This window comes from Eptatretus burgeri, chromosome 5, assembly GCF_056783735.1.
Source record: "Eptatretus burgeri isolate ZD-2024b chromosome 5, Ebu_testis_v1, whole genome shotgun sequence".
Classification (NCBI taxonomy): Eukaryota; Metazoa; Chordata; class Myxini; order Myxiniformes; family Myxinidae; genus Eptatretus; species Eptatretus burgeri.
This window is the reverse complement of record NC_140965.1, coordinates 39,817,874-39,833,405: the sequence shown is the minus strand read 5'-3', so window position 1 is coordinate 39,833,405 and position 15,532 is coordinate 39,817,874. Positions and strand designations below refer to the sequence as shown.

At 46.7% G+C, this 15,532-nt stretch overlaps 1 protein-coding gene across 2 annotated transcripts in view; it reads right to left on the bottom strand.

Annotated features, from left to right (window-relative positions):
• Window positions 1–15,532, bottom strand: part of GDF7 (growth differentiation factor 7) — a 66,387-nt gene that overhangs the window by 15,850 nt on the left and 35,005 nt on the right. The window contains exon 1 of one of the 2 annotated variants that reach the window (XM_085881552.1): window positions 433–901. The exons of the other annotated variant lie outside the window; for it this stretch is intronic. Coding sequence (XP_085737678.1) covers window positions 433–763 — 331 coding nt within the window. The 5' untranslated portion in view covers window positions 764–901. Of the gene's footprint in view, window positions 1–432; window positions 902–15,532 lie in introns of those variants that run through there. 2 annotated transcript variants of the gene reach the window in all.

The following is a 15,532-nucleotide window of genomic DNA, read 5'->3' as shown; positions in this document are numbered from 1 at the left end:
CGAATCGCTGCATTGCGCACCACGCAAATCGCTGCATTGCGCACCACGCAAATCACTGCATTGCGCACCACGCAAATCGCTGCATTGTGCACCATGCGATTCGCTGCATTGCTTACCATGCGAATCGCTGCATTGCACACCATGCGGATCGCTGCATTGCACACCATGCGAATCGCTGCATTGCACACCATGTGAATCGCTGCATTGTGGACCGCGTGGATCGCTGCATTGTGGACCGCGTGGATCGCTGCATTGCGCAATGCAGCGATTCGTGTGGTCCGCAATGCAGCGATTTGCGTGGTGCGCACCACACGAATCGCATTGCTTCATGGTGGGTGATCCACGTGGTTATGTTGATTATTTCGATTTATTTTGATACTGAATCTGTGTGACAGCGGGTGTGAATCACCTTGTAGGCAAGTTATTACTCACCCTGTCCCCTGTCGAGAAAAGCGGTCACAGTGTTGGGTTCACGCTGCCGGGCGAGTGAGTTGCGGTGCCGAGGTCTCTCAGCGAGGGACAACGTGCGGTAAAGGGAGAGCATGTATTCGGGGAGAAAGAGCGATGTGTTGCCCATGGCTCGCGGGGATGTTGCCAAGCAAGCTGAACGCGCGGCTCCGTGGGAATCTCCTGGAAGAGCCGGAGGTACCCATGGCAGAAAATCTGTGTGCAGGCCGGGCGGCAGATGCGCAGCGGTGCTTGGCCAAGTCGCAACCCATGAGAAAACGACGGCGATTAAAGCGGCTGTTCCTCTCGCGTCCATTGCCAGAGAGGCTCGTGAAATGCCAGGGGAGGGGTGGGTATGGAGGAAGGGAGGGAGGAAAAAGCAATTGTCGAGTCCCTCTCTCACGGCGCCGTGCTCTATTTGCTGCCTTTCGACTCCTGCATGAGAGCAAGAAGGGCTTCACTGGGGAAGGGAAGGAGGGGGGGGGGTGAGAGTTGGTTGTGAAGGGTTTTCTCAGTCCGGAAAAAGAGAAATGGGGAGGGGACGATGATTGGAAACGGGACGCTAATTGCATTCAAACTTCACACACGTTCAGGTACACCTGTTGCTGGAGTCCAAGTTCCTGCAGTGAACATCTATTTCTCACCATCAGTTGTTTGAATGTGTATGAATGAATGTATGTGTATATATGTATGTGTATGTGTATATATGTATGTATGTGTATGTGTATATATGTATGTATGTGTATGTGTATATATATATATATATATATATATATATATATATATATATATATATATATATATATATATATATATATATATATATATATACATACATACATACATACATATAATACAGGGGGCTTCAAAAGTAGTTATACAGTAAGGATTATACCAGTATTATAATAGTGGTGCTGGGATTCATTTAATACTAGAATGATTTTAGAATGTTATTATTGATATGCTTGTATAATATGCTATAATTGATATGCATTTAGTATGTTATTATTGATATGCTTGTATAATCAATAAAATACGTTTTGTGCGCACGTTTTGTTTTTCATTACTGTATACCTACTTTTGCAGCCCCCTGTGTGTATATATATACATATATATACATATATATATATATACATATATATATACATATATATATATATATATATATATATATATATATATATATATATATATTGTTATGGTTGTGGAAATTCGCAAACCACCATGATATCTCTGTAAGTACATGTGTAGTTAGCCCCAAACCCGTTGTTTAGAGGGAATAAATGTGATTCATTCGGGCTGCGATGCTTTGAGATAGCCGTTTTTCTGTTGTATCTTTTATTTCAAACAAACAGCATCTCAACAACCACGCCATCCCCACCACAGCGCCAACCACGCCACCTCCACCATCAACGCTACCACATCTTCGCCACTCGCCATTCAGTAGGCCCTGTGCGGTTACGATCTCCGGGAACAAACAAAAACCAACAACTATGCTCGGGCACCAGGCTAGTCGGCCGTAGTAGGACAAGGGCCCATGGGGGGCCGGGATAGCGTAGTGGGCACGGGTGCGCCCGCATGGTGCGGGGGCTCGGGGCGCCATTAGCCGCGTGGGCAGTGTTGTGGGCACGGGTGACCCTCGGAAAGGGGCCCAGGAAGCCAGCCTGCCACGTGTGCGTTTCAGGGGAGTTGCCATGGGAAGCACTCCCCGGTGTTTAGGGAGCTGGTAGGCTCGGAGGCAGTGTAGTGCCCGGGGGTGCCATAGCTGGAGAATCGGCAGAGGGTCGTGCCTGCCAAGGGGAGCCACGCGTCCCAGCCATGAGACCGTGTGAGGGCACGGAAAGAAAATTGGGGGGCGAGGCCCGAAATTGTGAGGACACCAACACGGGCGACGGGAATCTGGGTTGATAGAACCAATAGTTTAAGCGAGAGGCACTTGTTGAAAGCCCCGGGGTAGTTTAAAAAATAAAAAATTAATTAATTGGGGCTAAATTGGTTTTTGACAAATTAAGGGAGTGGGTAGGGACAGTGACAGGCAAAGGCGATAGGTTGGGAGGGAGACCATAGGGTAGGTCCGAGCCCGCCTTCCGAATGGCCAGCACCACCGCACTCCCTCCACTGCAAGGCAAAGGCCGGCCCACTTCTTCGGCTGGCTTTTTGCTGCAAGGCCTGTGCCGGTTGGATTGTCCGACGGCTGTGTTACTTCAAGGCCTGTGCCGGTTAGCTCCACTGCCGGCTGTCTTTGCTTCAAGGCCTGTGCCGGAGCACTTCATCTGCCGGCTGTGTTTTGCTGCGAGGCCTGTACCGGCCGGATCCTCTGCAGCTGTTTTCTGCAAGGCCTGTGCCGGCCAGATCATCTGCAGGCCGTTTGCCACAGCAGCCTTGTCATGCCATGCCTTGCCTGCTGCCTTTGCCATGCCATGCCCACTGCCCTGTTCACCAGCCCCGTTCAATTTTGCTTTGCCCGCCCCTTGTTCATTGCCATGTGCGCCAGGATCAGAAAGCAACAGTTTGCAAGCTGCAAGAACTGTCCTGTTGGCAGCTACAACACGGGCCTCCAGTGGCGGCCTGTGCGCCGGTTGACTCTTTGCCTTTTTCCTGCAGAGTCCATTGATCCTGGGCCATGGTTTAGTGTAAAATTTGTAAGTTAAGATGTACTGTAAATATGAGTGCGCCCCCGGCATGTATGTCTTAGCGCCGGCAATTTTATTTAAGTCGTCCGTGTGAGTGGGTTTGTTTAGTTTGTTACTCAGCCCTCAGGTTATTTATTTTGGGGACACGAATACCATGAATGTCGCACTCAGGGATCCGTAGGTAAAACGTACTAGGGGAGAACTACACATGATGGCACACGAGAATTTGACGACTCGGGACGAGTCTGTAAAAAGGGGAGGGGTAGTGTTATGGTTGTGGAAATTCACAAACCACCATTCAGGTCCCGTAGGTGAGATATCTCTGTAAGTACATGTGTAGTTAGCCCCAAACCCGTTGTTTAGAGGGAATAAATGCGATTCATTCGGGCTGCGACACTTTGAGATAGCTGTTTTTCTGTTCTATCTTTAATTTCAAACAAACAGCATCTCAATAACCACGCCATCCCCACCATAGCGCCAACCACACTACAACCACGCCACCTCCACCATCAACGCTACCACATCTTCGCCACTCGCCATTCAGTAGGCCCTGTGCGGTTACGATCTCCGGGAACAAACAAAAACCAACAACTATGCTCGGGGGTTTTCCCGCCTGTTTTTCCCGTCAAATTTCTCCACGCTCGGTGTGGAGGAAGGGCGATGCAGGGGTCAAAGGTGAGAAAAGGTGGGGGCCTCTTTTTGGGGGAATAATTCCCTGGCTCTGAGCCAAGACTGACTCCCGGCCCCCGCACGGCGCGGGGTGGATGGAAAGCGAGAGGTCACGCCCCCCTTCGAGAGGATTCTCCAAGAAGCTCGAAGGGAGGCGGGGCCGAAAATGGGGCAGAGCGAAGGGCGGAGCCCCGCGGTACAAAAGGCGGACAGGACGGACCTTGAGTTGTTGTTGGAGTGGTTGGTCAAGAGGTCGTTGGTCGGGGGTTGGTTGGTCGAGAGTTGGAGTGAGTGGTTAGTCGAGGGTTGGTGTTCATGGTCGTCTTCTGGCTAGAGTCACGAGCTTGTGGTTCCTGCCTTGCTTCTTTGACCCGTGCGCGAGCGCGGAAAACAGCGCCGAACAAACCCTGTCCGTTTCCCCGATACCCCGTCCGTACAGTCGAGCGGACCACACGAGCGACACGCGGCACGAGCTCGCGGAGCACGCTGGAGGGGCTCGGAGTTGCGGTCGCAGAAGGAGGACTCGACGCGATCAGGAAAGTCGCACTTCCATTTCTTTTGGGTTCTGTGTAAACGTGTGTGTGTGTGGCGCCAGTCTGGTGAAGTAAAACTGTTAAGTGTTGCCGTGGGCTCGCGTAGTCGGTCGTAGCTCTGGATTGTTGTTGTTGTTTTAAATTGCTTTATGTGCATTCTGTTTGGCTGTATATGTGTGCTCTCCGTGTGCCGCGGAATAAATGTGCATTATCTTGAACTGTTTTCCCGTTTCGCTTCGTCTCTTCTTTAATTGAATCTCCATCTTGCTTCACGTATCTGGTTCGTCGTGGGCTTAATACGCCCGATAATTAATCGGAAGCGTCGAGGCCGACGATAACACCACTCGCTTATCCCGATAGCACGGAACGGATCGCTTAAGCGGCCCGTGTCCGGAGTCGACCTGCGCGAGGTGCGATCGCCCGGTCTACCATCCGCGTGGGTACTTAGGTAGGTCGAGTTTGGCGAACAACCCTATCCCACGCGGGTGGCCGATTGGCACGATCGTGGTGAGTACGAAAGGCCCACCCGTGACTAGCTCCCGGCGTGAGTCCGAGAGGGTCACGACAGAATTGTCCGTCCGGTGGGCGACGTGCCGCGATTCGAGTCACGTGGCCGTTCGCACGCCGGCGGGAGCGAATTCGCGACAATATATATATATATATATATATATATATATATATATATATATATATATATATATATATATATATATATATATATATATATATAGTACCAAACTTCAGGGCTGCACCTCCTACCTCTCCCGTGTGTTCGTCTGAAGGGTATTTTATGAAAAACATTTTATCTTTTTTTTTTTAAACTTAAATCTTCAACTTCAAATGCTTATAAAAATGTAATATCATGAATATTACAAATAGTTGTTTGAATTCTGCTTGGTGTAAATCATGACAATGCGGCAATTCACGTACTTATCCTCAGTTAAAACAGGCCGGTCTCTTTTGCGACGTGTGGTGAATTGCACAGTGGGAGTTGTTTTGAATGATGTGATTTTAATAACACGGCAATTACGTGGTGGTGAAGTCTTTTTTAAAGTGTGGTTACATGGTGGTGAGGGGTATTTAAATAAAGTGGTGGTGACATGGTGGTGAGGTATTTTTTTTTAAAATAAAGTGGTGGTTACGTGGTGGTGTGTATTAAAAAAAATTAAGTGGTGGTTTTTTAAAATAATGTGGTGGTTATGTGGTGGTGAGGTATTTTCTAATAAAGTGGTAGTTACGTGGTGGTGAGGTGCTTTAACAAAAAAGTGGTGGTTATGTGGTGGTGAGGTGTTTTTTTTTAACAAAGTGATGATTACATGATGGAGGTGTTTTTTAATAAAGTGGTGGTCACATGGTGGAGACGCGTTTTTTAATAAAGTGGTTGTTACGTGGTGGAGACGTGTTTTTTTTTATAAAGTTGTGGTTACATGGCGGTGACGTGTTTTTAATTTTAATAAAAAGCACGTGCACATGTACACATATATATATATATATATATATATATATATATATATATATATATATATATATATATATATATATATATATATATGTATGTATGTATATATATATATATATATATATATATATATATATATATATATATATATATATATATCTTCTTCTTCTTCCTCTTTCGGCTTGCTCCCGCTAGGGGTCGCCACAGCGGACCAACTGTCTCCATTTTGCTCTATCCCACGCGGGTGGCCGATTGGCACGATCGTGGTGAGTACGAAAGGCCCACCCGTGACTAGCTCCCGGCGTGAGTCCGAGAGGGTCACGACAGAATTGTCCGTCCGGTGGGCGACGTGCCGCGATTCGAGTCACGTGGCCGTTCGCACGCCGGGAACGCCGTATATATATATATATATATATATATATATATATATATATATATATATATATATATATATATATATATATATATATATATATATATATATATACAAGCCGGTATATATATATATATATATATATATATATATATATATATATATATATATATATATATATATATATATATATATATATATATATATATATATATATATATATATATATATGTATATATATGTATATATATATATATATATATATATATATATATATATATATATATATATATATATATATATATATATATTGCATATATATATATCTATATATATATATATATATATATATATATATATATATATATATATAAATTATATATATATATATATACAGTCAAAGCTTGTTACTATGCCACCCGTCGGGACCGAGCAAAAGTGGCATAGTAACGAGATTTTGTAAAAACGGCCTTATTTTCTCAAGTTACCCATCTGTAGTTAATCTTTAGACAAAATTTATTCCAGCAAGTAAAAGGCACGACTGTTGTATAAGCTAAGCGAACGGAGAACATACACACACTAACAGAGTTCACACACTAACATATGGCATGGCGAGAAATTCACGACACACAAAGCTTTCAAGAATCGTCGGCTGGCGCATCTTCTTTCGGCGGATCTCGTGCATCTCGTTGTCTAGCCGATCGCACGCTTGCATCACACCGGGCTTCCCGCTTCTCTGCTGCATGAACTTCCGGACGGTGCTACAAGCGCGCTGGGCTTCCTCGAACGGAACGATTTCCTCCTCGACAGTTACCTCGTCATCTTCGCTTTCCACCGGCTCCTCACTGCACAGAATCTCCTCCGCAATCTCCTCCAGCGTGAAATACCGGCCAGTCGCGAGGCGCTCGTCGGCTTCGAGAAAGTCAGACAGCTCGATCTCCTCGTTCTCGTGCATCTTTTCCTCGGCAGGCAGAGCTTCCCAGATGTCGGGCAGCTCCGCATCCTGTGGCTCAGTTTGGATCTCCTCTTCGATGAACTTGGCCTTCGCGAAACAGTTCCTGATCGTCGACTTGCCGACCTTCTCCCAAGCACGCCGGGCGACGTGTCGAGCAACGTGAACTTGAACTCCTTTCCCTCGTCTATGGCCTCAAGCCGGCGGCATAGCAGGAGCTTCTTGTAGTGGCGCTTGAGGTTCTCTATGATTCCCTGATCCATTGGTTGCGAATTGGCTGTCGTGTTGGGTGGGAAGAAGACCAGTTGGATGTTGTTCAGCTCGAGCTCGGAAGGGTGGCCAGAGAAGTTATCGAGACAGACCAGCACTCTGCGTCCCTGCTGGCCGAGTCGTCCGTCCCACGCACGCAACATCTCCTCGAAAAGCTCCGCCGTCATCCACGCCTTCGAGTTCGCCTTGTACTTGACCGGGATCTCTTTGTTCTTGAAGGCACGGGGTTTCTTGGAATTGCCAATCACCAGAAGAGGGAACTTCTCGCTGCCGCTCATGTTTGCCCCAACCAGAAGAGTGATCCTTTGCTTGCTTTTCTTTCCTCCAGTACACCGCTCTCCCCTGAAAGCCATGGTCTTGTTCGGAAGCAGCTGCCAGAAGAGTCCAGTCTCGTCCAGGTTGAAGACGTCGTCTGCGGAGAACTGCCCGAGTAAGGGCCGGAGAACCTGTTGTTGCCACTCAAGAAGGGATTGCGAATCCACCGCTCCAGCTTCGCCCTGCACTGTCTTGAACGTGATGCCGTGGCGCTTCTAGAAATTGCCCAACCAACCGTCGCTCGCCATGAAGTCTGGGGTGTGCATCAGCTCGGCCAGTTTCATCGCCTTCTCCTTGATCAGATCGCCGCTGACAGGCACATTCTGTCCTCTTGATTGCTTCAGCCACATGAGCACTCCCTCATCAAGCTTCGGGTCGTGAGCCTGCGTCAACTTCATGCGCTTCGATGGAAATCCAGCTTTGATTGCAGCCTCGATTGCATCCTTCTTGCTGAGAATGCCCTTCACGGTGGTTCTCTTAACTTCGACGCCCCATTTCTTGCTAATCTCCCTGGCCAACTTGGACTGATTCGGCTCCTTCTTCTCCTTCAGCGTAAAGTCGGTTCGCTTGCGTTTCTGAGCTGACATTATGGGCTGAATTTGAAAAAAAATGATGTCACTGTTGTACGTGTGCCTGCGTGTCTGTGTGTGCTCGCGCTTTTTTGTGTCTCGTTGTGCGTGTTGTGATTGGCTTGTTGTGGCTGGCATCGGGGAGAAGAATCGCGTGTTTTGACACAGTCTGACTATGCGCGTACGTATTGAGTTATGTTGTGCGCAGCTGGACTGTAGTTCGTCGCTTCGCCTTTGGACGTGAGTGTGATAATCGAGCACTGCGCAATACAGACTTTTTCACGACTCGTGCCTTTTAACAGTCACACAGTAGTGGCATGGTAGCGAGAGTAGGGGGTGGCATAGTAAATTTATTTTGTATTGAATTTTGTCGGGACCGAGCAAAAGTGGTATAATAGCGAGAGTGGCATAGAAGCGAGGTGGCATAGTAACGAGCTTTGACTATATATATATATATATATATATATATATATATATATATATATATATATATATATATATATATATATATATATATATACATATATATACATATATATACATATATATACATATATATACATATATATACATATATATATACATATATATATACATATATATACATACATATACATACATATACATACATATACATACATATACATACATATACATATACATACATATACATACATATACATACATATACATACACACACACACACACACACACACATACATACACATATACACACACACACATACATACACACACACACACACACACACACACACACACACACACACACACACACACATACATATACACATACACAAGCCGGTAGGCGAGATGGGTGGTCGATATATAATTGCATACTAGTCATGCAGTTTTTGACGGATCGGGCTGAATTTTTTTGACAGAGGTTGATTACAGTGCGCATAAAAGTGCAGAAGCCGATTTTGAATTTTCGAAAAATACATATTTTTATGATTTTTCAAAATTTCAAAGATCCGTTGCTTGGCAATGGTGGCATCCATAGCAACGGTGCTCAAAAGCATACAAGTAGATCCTGGTATGAACCTACCAGTCAAGTTTCATCATTGACTCCTCTGGCCTCCAGACCTATCCATTACGTACATACAGACAGACGGAAACCCTGAGAATAACGGTAGTCTAGCGACCACCCAATATATACATACACACACACACACACACACACACACACACACACACACACACACACACACACACACACACACACACACACACACACACACACACACACACGGTGTGTTCAAAAAGTATCCGACCTTTGTTCATAAAAAAAATACTCGTATCCAGATACCACAAACTTCCACTAATCTCCTTCAAAGTAGTCCCCTTGGGCTGCCACACACTTCTCCCAACGGTTCTGCCACTGTCGGAAGCAGCGCTGGAACGCCTCTTTTGGGATGGCGTGCAGCTGGTCCGTCAAATTCCGCATATCTTCTCTGGACTGAAATCTGGTCCCTTTCAGGGGCATTTTCAGCTTGGGGAAAAGCCAGACGTCACACGGAGCCATATCGGGAGAGTAGGGAGCCTGACGAAGCACAGGTGTGTTGTGTTTGGCTAGGAAACTGTATCAAATGTGAAGAATGGGCGGGTGCGTTATCGTGATGGAGCTGCCAATTGACCGCTGCCCACAGGTCCGGCCGTTTGCGTCGCACAGCCTCACGAAGGTGACGCAGTACCTCTTGGTAGTACTCTTTGGTGATGGTTGTGCCGTGTGGTGCGTACTCGTGATGAACCACGCCACTGGAGTCAAAGAAGACGGTCAGCATGACTGACATTGCTGCGGACCTTCCTTGCTTTTTTTTGGCCTCGGGGATGTTAGATGCCTCCATTGTGATGACTGGAACTTGGTTTCGGGGTCGTACCCATAAACTCAGGTCTCATCGCCAGTGATCACTGTGTTGATGAAGTTGGGATCGCTGTTCACAGTCTCCAGCATGTCCTGTGCGATCTCCAAACGGAGTTGCTTCTGCTCGATCGTTAGCAGCTTTGGCACGAACTTCGCTGAGATTCTCCTTAAGCCCAAATCCTCAGTCACAATGGAAGGAACGGATCCACTGCTGACGCCTGCCTCATCTGCAAGTTCTCTGATCGTGATTCGACGATCCTGCATCAGCAGGGTCCTCACTTGGTCAATGACGATCTCATTTCGGGATGTTGAGGGCCTACCAGAACGTGCTTCACTTTCCACTGATGTGCGACCATCGTTGAAGCGGTTGTACCACTCTTTTATCTGTGTGGTGCCCATTGCTTCGTTCCCGAAGGCCTGTTGAATCTTGCGGATCGTTTCCACTTGGGAATCGCCAAGCTTTACACAAAATTTGATGCAGTAGCGTTGTTCAAGTTTTTCCGCCATTTTGTCAAAAACGAAAATCCGACGGCGCTCACTTACACTTCCTCACTCATCGGTGGTCTGTCGGCAACTGACAGCTTCTGCAGGTGGGAAAATATTCACACATACGAATTAGGATTGCCTACAAGCCCTACATACGTACACCAAACCACGCCTCCCCAGCTTCATTTGTTAACGCACGAAAAATTAAGGTTGGATACTTTTTGAACACACCTCGTATATATACATATACATATATACAAATACATATATACATATATACATACAGCTCTGGAAAAAATTAAGAGACCACTGCAAAATTATAAGTTTTTCTGGTTTTACTATTTATAGGTACAGTATGTGTTTGAGTAAAATGAATATTTTTGTTTTATTCTATAAACTACTGACAACATTTCTCACAAATTCCGAATAAAAATATTGTCATTTAGAGCATTTATTTGCAGAAAATGACAACTGGTCAAAATAACAACAAAGATTCAGTGTTTTCAGACCTCAAATAATACAAACAAAACAAGTTCATATTCATTTTTAAACAACACAATACTAATGTTTTAACTTTGGAAGAGTTCAGAAATCAATATTTTGTGGAATAACCCTGATTTTCAATCACAGCTTTCATGCGTCTTGGCATGCTCTCCACCAGTCTTTCACATTGCTGTTGGGTGACTTTCTGCCATTCCTGGTGCAAAAAATTCAAGCAGCTCGGCTTTGTTTGATGGCTTGTGACCAACCATCTTCTTCTTGATCACATTCCAGAGGTTTTCAATGGGGTTCAGGTCTGGAGATTGGGCTGGCCATGACAGGGTTTTGATCTGATGGTCCTCCATCCACACCTTGATTGACCTGGCTGTGTGGCATGGACCATTGTCCTGCTGGTAAAACCAATCCTCAGAGTTGGGGAACGTTGTCGGAACAGAAGGAAGCAAGTGTTCTTCCAGGATAACCTTGTACGTGGCTTGATTCATGAGTCCTTCAAAGACAAATCTGCACGATTCCAGCCTTGCTGAAGCACCCCCAGAACATCACTGATCCTGCACCAAATTTCACAGTGGGTGCGAGACACTGTGGCTTGTAGGCCTCTCCAGGTCTCCGTCTAACCATTAGACGATCAGGTGTTGGGCAAAGCTGAAAATTGGACTCATCAGAGAAGATAACCTCACTCCAGTCCTCTACGGTACTTTTCCTTGTTAAATAAGATTCGGTTCCAGTCTATATACAGACAAATATGGAGAACCCGTCCGATCCAAATTCACAATTTGCAGCCTAACTTCTGTCCGTCCACGTGGTCGGCTTGAATCCACCACGGGCGTTTCCGGACCGGATTTTACTTACGTAGGCGCGCATGTGGCGGCCTCGTGCGAAGCACGGCACGGACCTCGCGCGCGCTGCTGTGCGAATCTGGCACGGTGACCAAAATAGTTACGGCCGCTACACGGCCCTTGTCTCCTGTCTGGCGACGTCTTTGTCAGAATTCCACGCCCGCACTCCCGCGTGCCATGACGCTTACCCACCTCGCCATGACACCTTCACTCAGACACGCGGTTGCGGTTTCCCGCATACCAACCGCCATTTCCCTTACATTCTGCGCCCTCACACATGGTGCTTCTCCCATACACGGCCTTTCACCCACGCATGCCATTTTACTCACGCTCGCCATGACACTCGTATTATGCGCGCGTTTCAGCGCACATTTAGACACACTCGTACCCTTAACCACACACACCAGGACAATTGCGCTGGGGATTCGCGCCACCACAAGCACTCCCGGGGTTTCTATACCTCCCAAGCTGCGTGTGCACCCCATGCACCCCCTCTACCTCGTACGGCACGACCGAATCCACCTGGTCGCAATCCACTTCAAGGGGGCATATTCCCTCCCCTTGTTCCTGTAGGAGGCCATCCTGCTGCTTGTACCGGGCCACCAAACATTCCCCCAGCTCCCCCCATTGTCCCTCACTATTTCTACCAGTGGGTGCTGATCAATTACCTTGTGCAATTCAACCTCTATCTCCCCTTTCTCAGTTTCCATGACTATTTGCGTTTCTGTACATTTTATTTCTGCCGTCTCCATTTTTATTTCAAATTTCTGGGTTCCCATCACCTCTTTTGTCTGCTTCGTCGTCTCCTCTTGTATGTTAGTTTCTCTCTTTATTATCCGCGTCTCCGTCACCATCAATTTTTCCGTCACCTCTACGCGTCTTGCCCAACACGTCTCCCCAACCAGCGTGACCTCACCCGTCTCCATTGCGGGACCAACACCATCCACAATCTCCCGTGCCTCTGTTTTTATTTCCGTCGTCTTTGTGGTTCTTTTCTCTGTTATTTATTTTAATTCCTGCGTTTCTCCCTGTGTCTCCTTTATCAGGGTTTGCTCTAATTGTGGTGTCATCCGACGAGTGATGTCAATCAAGTCCCGCGCGACTAACATTCCTCCCTGTGATGATATCACACATCTCATATTATTGTGCTGTCCTTCTTCCTGGCTCCATTTTCTTTTCCATTTGAGTCGTTCTTCCTCTCCGAGCCTTTTTAGTTGTTCGTTATCTTTCCGGAGTTTTTCCCTCTCCGCGTACTCCAACCTTGCTCTCCCTTTTAGTTGGTCAATTTCAAATTCATTTAATTTTTGTTTTCTAACCCACCGTCTCTCATGTTCTTCATTCTCCAATCTCGTCGTTTCTTTCAATTGGTTGATTTCCTTTTCCTGTTTCATTCATTGTTCTTCCACTATCTCCTCGTACTCCAACCTTGCTTTCTCCTTTAGTTGTTCAATTTCAAATCCATGTTCTTTTTGTTTTCTCTCCCACTGTCTCTCATGTTCTTCCTTCTCCAATCTCGCCATTTCTTTCAATTGGTTGATCTCCCTTTCCTGCTTCATTCCTTGTTCTTTCACTACTCTTTCTTGCATCTCATTCTTTAATCTTGCTTTGGCTTCTAACTGTTCGATCTGCACAGTGTGGTTCCTTAAAGTTTCATTCTCCGTTCTCTTTCTTTCCTCTCTTAACATCCTCAGCTCGTTTTGCAATTCCGTCTCTTTGTTTTGGTGTTTCTGTAACTCAGAAGTTTTTTTCCATAATTCCTCTCTCATCTCCTCACCTCTTTTGCATCCTTGCTTTCTCCATTCGCGCATTCTCCTACCGTGTCCCTTGCTAATTTCTAGTTCACTTGCCAGTTCATTCCCCCTGCACTGCGATTTCCAAAGCTGTTCTGACTTTTCCAACAATTCTTCCTTCCTTCCTTTTCTCCAGATTTTTCTCTCCTCTTTTTATCTCCTGTTCCAGACTTTCTCTTATCTGATTGTCTGATCTTACCTCTTCCTTCAGTTGTTTCAATTCCAAATTGTGTTCCCATTTTTCCTTTTCTGGCTTTGTTTCCCATTCTTCCTCCAAGCTCTTCCTATCCCGGGAGTTTCTAATTTGCTCCTCCTCTATTCTTTTGTTCAGTTCGCTTTTCTCATGTTCCAACAAACGGGTAAACCACACTACTTTATTCTTTTCTCCACATAGTTTGTCGACTCTGTTGGCGAAGTCCTTTTCCAGCCACCGAATTTGTTCCTGTGCATCGGCCAATTGTTGTGACTCCCTGTGCACGTAATTTCCTTGAACCTCGTCTGCCTGCCATAATGCCTCGTCCAAGTTAATTTGTAATTCTTCTATATAATTTCCATCACCCCTCCTCTGCTCCAGGGTATCCTGCAATCATGCACGAAGCTCGTCAATGTACGTGTCGTTGTCCTGCTTCGCCTGCCATGACCACGTGGTTTGAACCGGTGGGTGGGAATGTTTCCTTCATGCCATGCGGCTCGTTGCACTATAAATAGCAACCCGCCTCGTGTCGCGCTGAAGCGGGGCTGCGCCGCTATTTTGTGACTCCGACTTTGGTTGCCGGTAAAGTTCCTGCACAGGCTGCTCCCACTGACTACAATTAGTGGTGGGGTTGTAATAATAAAAAAACCGTCCTGGACCATAGATTCATCTACATTTACATCTACACTACCCACCTGGCTAAGCTCGTCTTGACTGGCCACGTCGCGTGTTGGGAATAAAAAAAATTAAACGCTCGCAATTTGGGGAACCGGAGGGGGGGGGGTTCGCTCCGGACACCCCTGATCCGATTCCGTGAATTTTGCTACGGAGGCGGATGAGGCCGAATTCCACTCCTGAACACCAGTGTTGTAGTTTCAACGGCGCGTCGCCACGAGCATGACCCTCGATGGAGCAGTGGGGCCGTCTCGGCTCGATCGCCCGGAATTACAGATTGCCGGCCCGGAGAAATCCGAGGTCGGCGGGTCCTGATTATTTTGGAACAAAATACGCCAATGGGTAGATCACGTGGGGTAGGGTTAATTGCCAACTTCAACTTACCTAAGTACCCACGTGATCCAGCTACCGGGGTACTTCACCCTCGGCGGAACTCGTACGGAAGCGAGCCGCTTAAGCGAGCCCGTTCCATGTGCGATGCCGAGCGGTTTTATAAATCGCCGAATTCTGCCGGCCCGATTATCCTGTTACTCCGTTACAGCAACAATGACTGCTCACTTTCCCACACGCACGACACACCCAGCCAATGCAGAAATGACATGACGAGCCGAGTACATTTAAACAACTGGGAGTATTTATTATAATAGGCAGGGAATGAGGGAAGCACATAAGAGCAGATTTATAGCGACTATCAAGCAATGCACGTATGTACAGGCAAAACACTTATACAATTCACTACTTAACAGACTGGCGCCACAAACAGACACACGCACACCCAGACAGAAATGGACCCCCCTGGGTCTTTAATGGGACCTCCAGCCCGGAGGACAGTCGGGCTGAGGGTCAGGGTAGCTGGCGACCTGGCCACGAGCTCGCAGCTGGACGTCCCCTGGTTTTGAGACTGGTGTCGCCATACCAGCCAGGCGGAAGGAGACGACCTGAAGCTCT